General features: G+C 37.7%; 1 protein-coding gene across 2 annotated transcripts in view; it reads right to left on the bottom strand.

The window, feature by feature from the left end:
* The window catches only part of dock8 (dedicator of cytokinesis 8), a 66,648-nt gene that overhangs the window by 27,600 nt on the left and 26,464 nt on the right, over window positions 1-12,584 (bottom strand). For both annotated transcript variants that reach the window (XM_066643354.1, XM_066643355.1), the window contains exons 6-21: window positions 11,847-12,062; window positions 11,052-11,137; window positions 10,526-10,592; window positions 8,615-8,764; window positions 7,357-7,437; window positions 7,105-7,264; window positions 6,242-6,372; window positions 5,715-5,808; window positions 5,098-5,260; window positions 3,523-3,640; window positions 3,282-3,352; window positions 2,473-2,617; window positions 1,971-2,072; window positions 1,385-1,480; window positions 807-1,041; window positions 405-569 (exon numbers count right to left, since the gene is read on the bottom strand). In XM_066643354.1, the coding sequence (XP_066499451.1) occupies window positions 405-569; window positions 807-1,041; window positions 1,385-1,480; window positions 1,971-2,072; window positions 2,473-2,617; window positions 3,282-3,352; window positions 3,523-3,640; window positions 5,098-5,260; window positions 5,715-5,808; window positions 6,242-6,372; window positions 7,105-7,264; window positions 7,357-7,437; window positions 8,615-8,764; window positions 10,526-10,592; window positions 11,052-11,137; window positions 11,847-12,062 (2,080 nt within the window). The remainder of the gene's footprint in view (window positions 1-404; window positions 570-806; window positions 1,042-1,384; window positions 1,481-1,970; window positions 2,073-2,472; window positions 2,618-3,281; window positions 3,353-3,522; window positions 3,641-5,097; window positions 5,261-5,714; window positions 5,809-6,241; window positions 6,373-7,104; window positions 7,265-7,356; window positions 7,438-8,614; window positions 8,765-10,525; window positions 10,593-11,051; window positions 11,138-11,846; window positions 12,063-12,584) is intronic.

Below are 12,584 nucleotides of genomic sequence, written 5' to 3' on the forward strand. Positions count from 1 at the left end.
AATGTGTAGGGGCATACTAAGATATTTTCTAACTAGATTTTAGTCCCTTTATAAATAAATAGCTTCATAATGTGGTTAATAAAGAAACTCGACATGACTTGGCTTCAGCAGAGCATGTCACCTGCTCAGTGTTAATTAAAGGTGCCTAAATTAAACCTATTTAATTAAACCTAGCCTTATTTCTTAAATAAATATATTTCTAGTGCCAAATGTCCCTCTACTTAAGTATGAAAATTTTGTGCAAATGAGATTTTCAGCTGCACTACATCTTTATATAAAACACAGTCTTGTATTTGCTTTCTGATCATAAAACAGCTGTGAGTGAGTACACAAATAAACAAGGATTGCCCCTTGATGCTGGAGTGTTGCATCAGTACTAATCCAAGGTGAGTTCATGGTCGCACCTGTGTTGAGAACTTCAAGGGGAGTATCTGGCAACCGGAACACATAGTAGAGGTAGGTTGCTAGGAGACAGTTCCTGCCCTGGTGGTCCTTGGCTAGCTCTTGACTGTTGTGAAGGCTGTTGACAACGGACACCACAGACTCAAAGGCTATTTGGGCCAAATTTGCTGGAAAAAAAATAACTATGATGAGACAGAATGAATCAGGCAGATACAAAACAGGAGTAAAGTGAAATCTGAATAAAGCTATACATTGGTCACCACTTCTCCAGTCAAACCACCTTAGAGTTGTTACTTAATAACTGTACACTTAACAGGGTGCATCGGAGGGCATGTAAAATATTAAATATAAATAAGCCATGTTCACAATTTGTAATTCTTCACTACAAGCATGCTGCAGCTCACCAGCCTGTCCAGCGATGACCATGGGCTGCATGATGAGGCAAAACAGCTTGTCCAGCACCAGGTGCAGAAAGAGAACCAGCGGCTCCAAAGCAGAGGAGGACAGGGAGATGATGCTGAGCTTTAGTTCGTGCTCCAGTTTGTTCTCAGTAAGTTTCTCATCACGAACACGGATTGGGAAGGTGGGCTTCCCTTCCAGAGCATGACACAGAGTGAAGAACCTCTCCAGATGAGTGTCCTGTCACAGAGCATTTTTATATATTTACTTTATGTTTTAAGAGTTATCCAGTAAATTATCACTCGTTTAGTTTATTAAAACTTGAGATCTCCAAAACAGCAATTTATTAGAGAAGGAAAAGTAGCTTTCATAATTTTAAATGGAATGCTTTTATTTTCAATCATTCATTGTCTTTAAATGTTTATCTTGTTCATGGTTGTTCACTGGATGAGGTGCCAGTCCATCACAGGGCAGAATGGGTTTCAGTGGGTGAAAATATTTCTGTTCACTTGTTTCAGATAATTGTGTGAGTGTGTGTGTGTGTGTGTGTGTGTGTGTGTGTATGCATGCATGTTTTATCCACCTGTATATGAACAGAAGACACAGCCTGAATCTCCAGACTGAACACACCCTTATGATTCTCCATCCACTTCACTGGGGGCACCTGAGTGGGTAATTTCTGCACAAATATATTAGCGCTCCTGTTTAATAGTGTATTACGTAAACAGTGTTAAAAAGTTTTAAATCCTACGTGTATACAGTCTACACACCGAAGCACTAAACAGCTTAGTAAGTGCTGAAGAAACAATAAAACCAATAATCTTGTGTAAAAAATAAATAAATAAATAAATAATATATATATATATATATATATATATATACACAAATTTATCATGTTAAAAACTAGCACATGCCTAGCCCATGTCTTTCTTTTTTAGAGAAAACTGTCACACAGAAATTAAACGAACATGTTTTCTTGAGCTTATATAACAAACTGATGTAATTAAACAGTTTGATGACTAGGGCATAAAGTGTTCATGATGTTTAATTTCTACGGATATTTGACGTACTGCTTTGGAACTGGGGTTTGTTGTGCATTACAGGGATGTAAGGTGAGAACAGAGCTCATTCTACAGATCTGGTGCCAGCAGTAGATTTGAGTACTGTACCTCAGCAGAATGCATTGAATAGTTGATGGGAAGCCGCTCTAGAGCAATGGGCAGGCAATGCTGACCCATCTGAAGCCTCTCAGTGTTCTGGATGGGTAACCACTGCAAAACATATCACCATACTTTTATCAACACTTTCATTTATATGGTGTCTTTCCCACACTTAGGAATACATCACAATCACAAAATAACAACATGATAAAAAGATTTTAGACAATTACCAACAAGCAGAAATTACTTATTAATCAGATTTATGTTACACAGTCACTGAACGATATGTATATATATACTTGCATGATAAACCAGCACAAACCTCTATGTGTGCTATGCAATCATACCATAAATATCAGTATCCCCATATACAGTACTCTGCCCAAAAGTACTGTTTATATAATGTTGTGTTCTTGTTTACTTATTTTAATTTATTGGTAACAGCTTCAGCTTTTTGGTATTTTTTGACCTTTTTTTGAACCCTCATTTGTTCATTTTTTGACTGACTCACAGAGTATCCAATGAGGGCTTCCACACTACCGCTCTGGTTCTGCTTCTGCTGGCAGCTGATGTGGTAGAAGGAGAAAAGCAGGTGATGTTTCTCAGTGAGTTTTGCTGGCAGCTGGATCTTCACCTCCTCATAGAAATCTGGAGACCTGTACCCCACAATTACCAGAGTGTTATTGTACAGTACAAATACTAATAAAAATACACATTTTATACATCACTCTATCGGCTTACAAAAGATAGGACATCACATGTTTAAACATCTGAAACCTAGGAGAGTGTATAAATGAGAAACTTTCAAATTTTACTCACTGCTAATTCCAGCCATTAGCGAGGACTCGCTCAATCACATGATGCTCTCAAGTGAGGGCAAACACATGCTTCCTCAGAGACATGTAAAACCAGTGACTGCATCTTTTCAAACTATCACTAAGGCACCATTCATTGCAGCTCACCATTCATGGAGGAGAACACTTATTGCCAAAAACTGTTATGTTAGCTAACAGATGCCAGCGATGACTAACATTATGCCTAGTGATGGGGAAGAGTGAGAAATACCTTACAAACGCCAAAACAGCGAAGGGAATTAAACTCTCTATGAACCCCAGACACAAATATCTGAGGCATCACTGAGGATCAAATTTATAGTGGTTGTTTCCCAGGCAGGGATTAAGTCTAGTCCTGGACTACATCTTCCTCACTAACGGAAAATCGCAATTCAGTATGCTGTGTAGCCCAGGACTAGGCTTAAGCCCTGGCTGGGATAAACCTCCTGATGATAAGGTCGACAGAAGTTTAGAAAAGTAGTCTCACCTGTTGTGGTATGTGACAGGTGTGTAGATTTCTGATACAAACTCGGGACCACCTGATTTCCCGAATATGACCTTAATGAAGAAAATGGAAAAGGTTGGATGAGATGGAGTAAACTTCCAATGTATGTTTTACTTTTCCCCATTTGTTCAATTGGTAATTTGTCAAATATTTTTACTTTAGAAATACAACAAAGTACAACCAGAACTTTCACAACAATAAACGTGAGAGTGTGTGCGCTCACAGGCAGTGCACAGCTGGTGTCCTCTCCGCTCATAAATTGGATCTTTACAGTAATATTCCTGGCGGATGTCAAGCGATTACCAGTGATCAGTCTCTGAGGATACACATATAACAGGTTTCTGCAAAACAAACAGTGACAGAGTACACGTTAGTGCAATGCTTTTCAAAGTTCTTTTTTCCAAGCGACCCACATTTTGTCAATTGATTTTTATCATGAGCCAGGCACCACCAGCTCTGAACATTTACTACACTATAAACAATATTCATGATTATGGTGAATCCCATTTCACCCCTTGCCTCTACCGCTTAACCACCATAACCCTCCATTTTGCTGAGGGGCACGGGCCTTAGCCCTTACTGGGAATAAACCCACAAATGTCAGTATATTCTCCTTTGAAAGTATGACAACAATCGTATTATCTGAGCTGAATGTTGGGGTTGAATGACCCTTTTGTTCATAACAAACATAAAGCATAATTAGTAGTACTCTGATGTCTTGGTAGCTAGCTAGTTAACTTCCAGTTCCACTTTAAATGGTGAGTCAATTACATTCAAGCACATAAGTTTACTGCAAAATTTAATGTGGAACAAGGGGTAGGGGTACAAATAAGAAATGGATTTCATCCTTAAAATTAGAGTTGCTGCTGCTGCGGGGCTAACTAGATAGTCTGGATTGCAGAATAACATAAACCTTGCACAAGGAGGAGTTTGTGTACATGTTCATTTTATGTTTATATGCCTGTTGAAATTCATTTGAAAAACCTTGTGTTAGTAAACACAAAGGATAATAGGAGCAATAATTGACCTTGACTTATCAATAACAGTATGGAGTGTAAAATAATAGGATTCTTTATTTTTTATATCATATTTCCTAAAATATGAGCACAAATCTCACTTGAGCCCAACAGAATTCTGGCTCGGCCTGACCCACATTACATCATCACACTTTGATGTTTTTATATTCAAACCTTACACAAACCATCAGCAAAATGGATGAGTAAAACCTCACTGGATACTGCACTTGAATTACCACGAAGCTGTGATACATTATTAACTATTAAAATTTCTGAATATGTAATAAAAACCCATAACTGTAACATGACTTTGCACTTAATTGGGTCAAATATGTAAATAAAAGCAGAATACTTTTTCTTATTTACATCTACTAATTAAGGATAATACAGTAATAACTAATGTAATACAAATGGTGTAATAATTCCACATTATATGCAAAACATACACAGGCCTATTAAAATATGACTTAATTTGTAAATAACCTTAAAAAACGAAGGAGAAAATCTAAAGCAGGGAACAAATTCACGGTACCGGAAACGTGGGTTAGCACTGTAACTGAAATTTTCAACACTAGATGGCGCTTCACACTCACAAATAAACAAGTCCTCAAATAACCAACAGTTCTTTCCACAACGCAGGCCTTTATTTTTTTTTTTCTTAGAGCCAAGGTTAATGACCAGATACAGAGATTTTTCTCCGATTCTCTGTTTGTCTGTGTAGTGAATGTATGGGTCACCCCTAAAAAACATCATATTTGAGGTAAATATATGTGTAAACTGACCGGTAAATACTGTGAGGGACGTAAACATCACTGGATGGAAACTCCAGCACCTCCTTTATTAGCCTGGTGCTTTTCTCTGATGCTGGTTTTATGGGAATGAGCTCAGGAGACAGACATGTCATCAGTGTCTCAGGAGAAGGGGTGATCTCCAGCTTTAGAGAACCTGACACACAGAAACACACACATTCAGAAAAATTCAAAGCATGAATGACATCCTCCAGTCTTGTGTCTTTGGCCTTATGTCTGGCTTTAAACACGTCTTTCTTAACAGCAGATAGTCAATAGTAAAAGTAGATAGCCAGCCAGACAGATAGATATCATGAGTGCTGTGTCTGATCCACTCATACCAGCACAACATATGTCAGTGTCACTGCAGCCGCTGAGAATGATCTACCACCCAGATCATACCTGCTCTGTGGTGGTCCTGTGAATGTCTTGACCATTGAAGTGCAAGGTGAAATGGTGATAAGAAAGTATGCACAGAAACAAACCAACTACAGCCTGTAAACTACAAAGTGCCCCTGTGTGGTCAGTGGAGCTGATAAAAGGTAGGTGTTAATTTATATACATATATGTGTGTGTGTATAAATGTTATAAAAAAAGGATAAAGGCATCACCTGATACAGTCTTGCTCCGTCGCTGGATGTTGGAAGTTCTCTTGTTGTCTGCCAAGAACTTGAATAAGTCTTCATCACTTAGACGTTCCCCTTCCTGAAAGCACATGCAGTAAGACCAACTTATATCACTCTCATTATACACTTCTAACATTTCTCAGCTCTTAATAAATCACACATTGTGCTATGTGCAATCATAAGTGTTCAAAACATGTGGATGCAAAGCCCATCATAATGATTTTTTAAAATGAACTACTACATTAAACTTTTTAAATTAAGACTCTAAATAGCTACTTTAATGTGGATCCTTTGTTCCCAGTAAAACAGCATGCTTAAGGTCATCATGTTCAATGAAAACTGTGGACTAGAGGGGTATAAATGAAATGGGCTGTGATGCAGAGGATCTAGGAGTGAGCTGTTTGGGTGATCCATAATTAATAACTAAAACAGTATTCAACAGCTGACACCTGACCTCATTAAGATTTTTTTCCCCTAATCAAAAACATCTCTACTAACATCTCAAAACTAACCTGTTTGAAGAATGTTGTGATAGTAATGGTGGAGGGTTTGGTGGCTGACAGGTTGAACTGGTCCTCCATGACACTGAACCGCTCAGAGTTGCGCCGGGGCAGGTAAGCCTTCTTCTCCAAACTGCTCCGGCCTTCAAAGACATACTATATTTAACATATTCACACAGGCACTTTATACATGCAGTACCTTATGAAGAAATCAAATGAGTCACTCACACAGCACGCTGCATAACTAGCTAAACGCGAGAGCAATGCCCAAACTAATGCAGGGTAAAATGTAACCTACTATTTCACGTAGGTTAACTGGTACAACTTGTTTTTAGTTACATTCTCATCTGCAAATCTTGACAGTAATCAGACCGTTTAAGTGCTTTTCTGTTACTGAGGTTTATAAGTCAGAGAATTCACTCCTGTCTTATTATTAATATATTTTACACTCTAGGTGACTGCAGAGGGTTTTAAAGAATGTAAAAAACTCACAGTGGGAGGTAGCCTAGACAATTGAACAGTTTTAACACACTAGGAACACTGCATGGAACATTCTATAAAATACTCATTTAAATCTTTCGGTAACAAACTAAGAAATATCTTCAATTCTATGTATACTGCTGCTTATAAAACATTTATACAGAAAGTTCTGCCTTTCCACTCATCACACCCTGTCAATAATCTGCTATTACTTACTGAAGCACCCAATCAATAGAAGCAAACTGCTACTATCTGACAAAAAATCAAGTACAAAGATTATTTCCCAAGCACTTCTGGAACATTTGAATAGCTTCCTTCGTCATTCATAATGTAAAGAGCAGCTAGAAATCTTAAACAATTGTGATATACAGTGACAAAGACCTCTGTCCACCCACCATTGATGCTGTCTGAGTCAGTGGTCTCTCGCTCCAGTGTGGCTGAACTGACAATGCTAGCGATGTTCACCATGGCAAAGGCAAATGGCATTCGGTACTGACCAAGTCTTTGACAGAAGGCCTCAGCCTGGTTCCTCAGCTTCTCCACCTTCTCTTTATTCTACAGGAGAGCAGAGGATACGTGTGAAGAGTTTCAAGACGAAAAATATGTGCCCTGGGTTAGTTTGATCTGCCTGTTTACAGTTTCATCACCTTCGTATTGTCACTCTCCTTCAACGTCATGTATGGCTCGGCGCAATCTCCAGTTTCCCCCTGCTGCAGGACTTTTTCAATCTAACACACACATACACACATACCATTATCCTCATCATCATCATCATCGCCATTACGTACTTGATGTCTGAAAACATGGGATAAAATTAGTTGTTCTGATTTTGTTCTGCATTGCACACACAGAGCAAGCTAAAATGATAACAGAGAAGAAAGAGACCAAAGTGAAAAGAACTAAAGACCAGCGATTCTACTCATGTAAGTACGGTAAATAGAGGCTCATTCTCAATAGGCACTGAGACCTGTCATTCAAGAAGTTGTGTTGTTTGAACCTTGTGGTATTTTGACCCCTGTAAACTTTTAAGAAAGGAGTATAATATTCCTCCCCGATCTACAACTTCAGCAGCTACCTTGGGCTTTGGCTTCTTAAATTGTTATTCAGATATATGAACATGGTATAAAGCAGCTGACCTGCAGTAACCTATACCTACACAAATAACAAGCTAATGTGCAGGAAAATGTTAGTGTTGGCAACAGTACAGTCCCAATCCAGTTGCATTGGTGTTGGCAGCCAAATAAATTACAAGCCATGTTTGCATAACACTTTAAAAACTGCAGTAGAAGCAGAAATCTGACCAAAGATTCTTTTACAGACCGAAGTTAAAAAAAAAGAATAGCTTGTCAAAGAGCGAATCTCTTTGGGAAATTACTTTTTTGACAATTCTGTCATAATGTCTGACACAAAAAAGTGCACATGCCATTTATTCCTTTCATATTCTCCTGTTCATAGTGAAATTGTTCAAAAAGGTGGAATTTAGCTGTACTGTACTGCTACTATATAAAAGCAGTGTCACACTCAAGGTCATGCTGTTCTACTGAACGTCAGCAGGGCTGTGATTTAAATGTAGGCTGTAGCCACAACATAATGATGATACTTACAACCTCACATCAGTGTCTGAAGAAAGCAAGTAATTTGAGCATGCAGTTTGCACAATGTTAAACGTGGTGAATAAAATTATATTATTTGTTAGCTTTCAAAATATTCACAGCTATTAGCTACATTAGCCTCGTAGCTCCAGTGCAAAGCTAGTGATCAAACATCAGACAAGTCTTGGAGGATTGGTCACATTTGAGAGAATGAGGAATATGTTATTTTAACCAAACAAACAAACGAACAAATAACCTATCTTTTATGCATCATTTACCAGTGCCACTGAAGGTACAGAAACAGTGGATTTACCTTAATGACCAGGTAAATGTCTGGAGAGGGGTAAGAGATGGAGAAAATGGCTGCCTTGGCCTGTGTGGAGATGTCAATGTGAGGAGTATGAGAACGCAGGAAGCTCTTCATTTGATCGGAGTTCAGATCACAGTGGAAGTTCTCTGAAATCTGAGAGAATATTTTCACATTATCATTTCAACATCATTTTCTTTTACTCTAGTGTTCTAACAGTTTTCATTGAAATACTTGCTGTTATTTAAATTAATAATATATACAGTGTTAACTACAAACCAAAATATATAAACAAGAATATAATTTATTCAATACTTATATTGTATTCAATCCTATATTTATAAATTATATTGGAAAGCTTGATCAGATCAAATATAATATTAGGTATTTATTTTTTGGTAAGCTTACTTGGACCTTTTCAGATATGGAGAATTTTGGTTTTTAAGCTTAGCATATTTTCTTAATGTTATCATGAGATTGAGAGTTTAATGTCTGGTGATGACAACACTATCTGTAGCTGTAAGTCCAAGACAGAACAGACTATGAATTGTATATTTGCTTGTATCTTTGCTTTAAAATATGCCTTAAAATGTATACTTTCAGACACTAAAATTGTGACTCATGTCTAAAACCTTCTAAAAACCACACACCCTGCTTAATTCATTAAATATCCAGGACCCATTTGTAACACAACCTTCACCGCAATCCGCAGTAGTTTGAAAAGCTGTATCTGTATTGCCTCAGTGAAACTGCCAATAATGGTCTAACTGTCCTGTGGCATTCACTTTAAAATCTCACCATGCCAAAATGCAATGGACATTACTTCATTAAAAAAAAAATAATAATAATCCAAAGAATAAAACAATCCGTATGCATATTCCCCCATATAGCTTTCTAAAAATACTGCAGATCTCTAATAAGAAGTGCATGGTTTTTATCAGATCCAAATTCAGCTCAGCTTCCTCACGATGTGAAATGTGAGTCTTGCCAGTGTAAATCATCATAGGCATTCTTCAAGCAATTCAAATGCCATTCAAACATCAGAGGAATTTTAATAGATGCTTATGCTTAGGATTTCTATTTGTAATGGTTTTCCATAAATCATAAAACGAGGTCTTTGTCTCCTCCCAAATGTTCAAGCACACAGTCCGATTAATAAAGGTCCAGATTTAGTACTTCATCAGCATTCCTGTCAAAACCGGGCATTAACCTTCTTCACTCTCAGCCTGGGAGGATTAATGCTGCACTTTAAGAGATTTCTGTCTAATATGACATATGCTGTCTACTTATTAGTTGCGGACAAACATATTTGCCAAGCCAAAGCGTGACTGGTAAGAACTGCCTGAGATTGCACTGTTGTGCCTCCCCAAAGACATTTCCAAAGGCTAAATCTGACTGATCACAATAAATCTGAAGAAAGACAACTGGAGTTTTGCAACTTATAAATTCAATATCTTGCCAATGATGCACATGTCGGGGAGAGAAAGTAGGGCTCCCTGAAAACAATATCAAGCTGTGATGCTTGTGTACAGACCAAGAATAATGTCATAATTATTGCTGGCAATACCAAAAATGTAGTAATTTGAGATTTTTTGAAGTTTCACATTCACAAAGAGTAGATTTGTAAAACAATTTTTACTCTTAATAAGCAGCATGGCCGCGCAAACCAAAATCAGTTTATGTCCCCTTCCCCCTACACTTTAATACAGATGTGTCAGAAGAAGGTCACTGATTTGCAGAAAATGCTGAGGTCACGATGTCCTAATCACAGCTAAAGAACTCACACAGAGAGCAACACATCTACTATTCCACAAAAGCCAGTGATCTTCTGATAGTGCTACGGATCAATAGTTTTTTTTTTATGAGGCTTTACAAACAGAAAGCTTTTTGTCCCTCTGGCACATAATGGGTACTGACCTTCTTCTTTTCCTTCAGGTCATACAAAGCCATGGAGAGAAACATGGGCTCAATTTCAATCTCAAACCTGCATAGGATAAAAGCACAGTCTTATATTAAAATTAATCTTAGTAATCCATCACCACTGTAGGAACATTGTGAACATTAACTTTTGCAAAAGATTTAGAGTTTTTTGGTATGCATGACAGAGAGACAGATGGAACATAGAAGTAAAAAAACAGAATGCATGCATAATATTCCAAATTCTACAAATATGTTGTTTCCTAAATTTCTGCAGAGTTAGAAACTGCAATACTAAAATCAGAATAAAAATATCTCTGATGTATTATAAGATTTAAATAAAAGGTTAAATTTAAGCAATGGATGTGGCAGATGAGAGATCCATGAAGTAAGTAATGTTTGTGTCCTTTACTTGAGGTAAAAAAAAAAAAAAAAGGCCATGATTTGAAGTTTACTGGCCCAGTACCTCAGCCCAGTTTAAATGCTTGGAATCTGAAACTCAAATTATGGAGAAGAAGGGGATTACTTGAAGCTTTGGCATCGCACTAGTATCCTGTGGCCCATGTGCTCCTTAGGACTTTCGGGAATGGGACGGATTTCCACTATGTCCTCCTGCCGATTGAAAGAAAAATAAACTGTCATTCTACACTAAAAAAGCACAGAAAAAAGTAATGCATTAAAAGTGTTTACATCTTTTCACAGTGAATGAAATAATATATATTAACAACTAAATAATTCTGGTAAAAGAAATGAACTCTTTCTTATACAAATCCCATTTCCAAAAAGTTGGGACCCTGTGTAAAATGCACATAAAAACAATGCAATAATGGTCCAGATCATTTAAACTCTATACTTAATTGAAAATAGTGCAAAGAAAACATTTCAAATGGTTAATTGGCAACAGTTCAGTGTCAGTATTGTGTTCAAAAAGAGCATCTCAGACAGGCTGAGTCTTTCAAAGTAAAGATGGGGAGGGGTTTCATCATTTTATGAAAGACTGCATGGACATATAGCAAAACAATTCAAGAATCATACAGAGATTAAGAACAGTTTTTATGTGAAACTGGGCAATCTTGCTCTATAAATGTCTTTAAATGTCAACATCCTGTCTATGAACACTCAATTATACAACTGAGATGTAAAATTAAAAAACAAAAAATTAGAAACGACACTATATCGAAAATATATATTTTAAGTTGCATTGAGGTTAATTTACACTAATTGTACCATTACAAACAAAAACAAGCCTGTGCTGTTTAAAAGACTGTGAAGCCTTTAAAAGGGCTTATGGTGATATAGAGAGTACTGGGACAGAACTCACTTCATCAGGAGGTGGGTAAAGAGCAAAGAGTTCAGATTGGCGGTTGCCTTGTCTAGCATTCAGATTGAAGCGGTCAAAGTCCTCAGGGTTGCTGAAGCGAAGGAAGCTGTCCAGCCGAGGGTCTGGTTGCAGCCCCCGCAGGTCAAAGTCTGAGGCAGTGATGGTGCTCTGTGTGCTGTCATCATCACATAAAACTGCCAGAGATGGAGATTTTACCTAAGGAGCCACAACAATGATGATGCTTAGTCATTCATATTATGGCATTGGCAAATGCATGAATTTCTTTAGGGTTCAGGAACTTTTAAGGCAGGTTTTCAGTTACACTGTGATCAAGAATGGCTACGCTAGTGGGTCCAACAAATGCCTCCTTCCAGGAAAAGCCCATAAGAATTTCTGGTGATGCATTTTTAAAACATTACGGGAGATTTCTGTTAATCTCTGATCATGAGAACCATATGGAGACGGAGGCCTGCGTATTGAATAGCATGAAGGTTCATAAGCTGTAGGACGTCTAGTTTAGGACAAACTAACCCAATCCTCCAAATCTTGGTTAAAAGATCCTAGACCTGAGCCAGCTATGGGGTCTTCTGCTATCCCACTGGATTGCTAATTAACCCCAGAATGAATGTGGGGTTCCTCAAGGTCTTTTAAGGCAATGAGTGGGCCTGATTTTCCTGTGGACTCTGACTCCAAGTTCATGAAAAATACATGCTTTGAAACAAGCGTCTTTGGTTTGGG

Source organism: Hoplias malabaricus, chromosome 14 (genome assembly GCF_029633855.1).
Source record: "Hoplias malabaricus isolate fHopMal1 chromosome 14, fHopMal1.hap1, whole genome shotgun sequence".
Taxonomy (NCBI): Eukaryota; Metazoa; Chordata; class Actinopteri; order Characiformes; family Erythrinidae; genus Hoplias; species Hoplias malabaricus.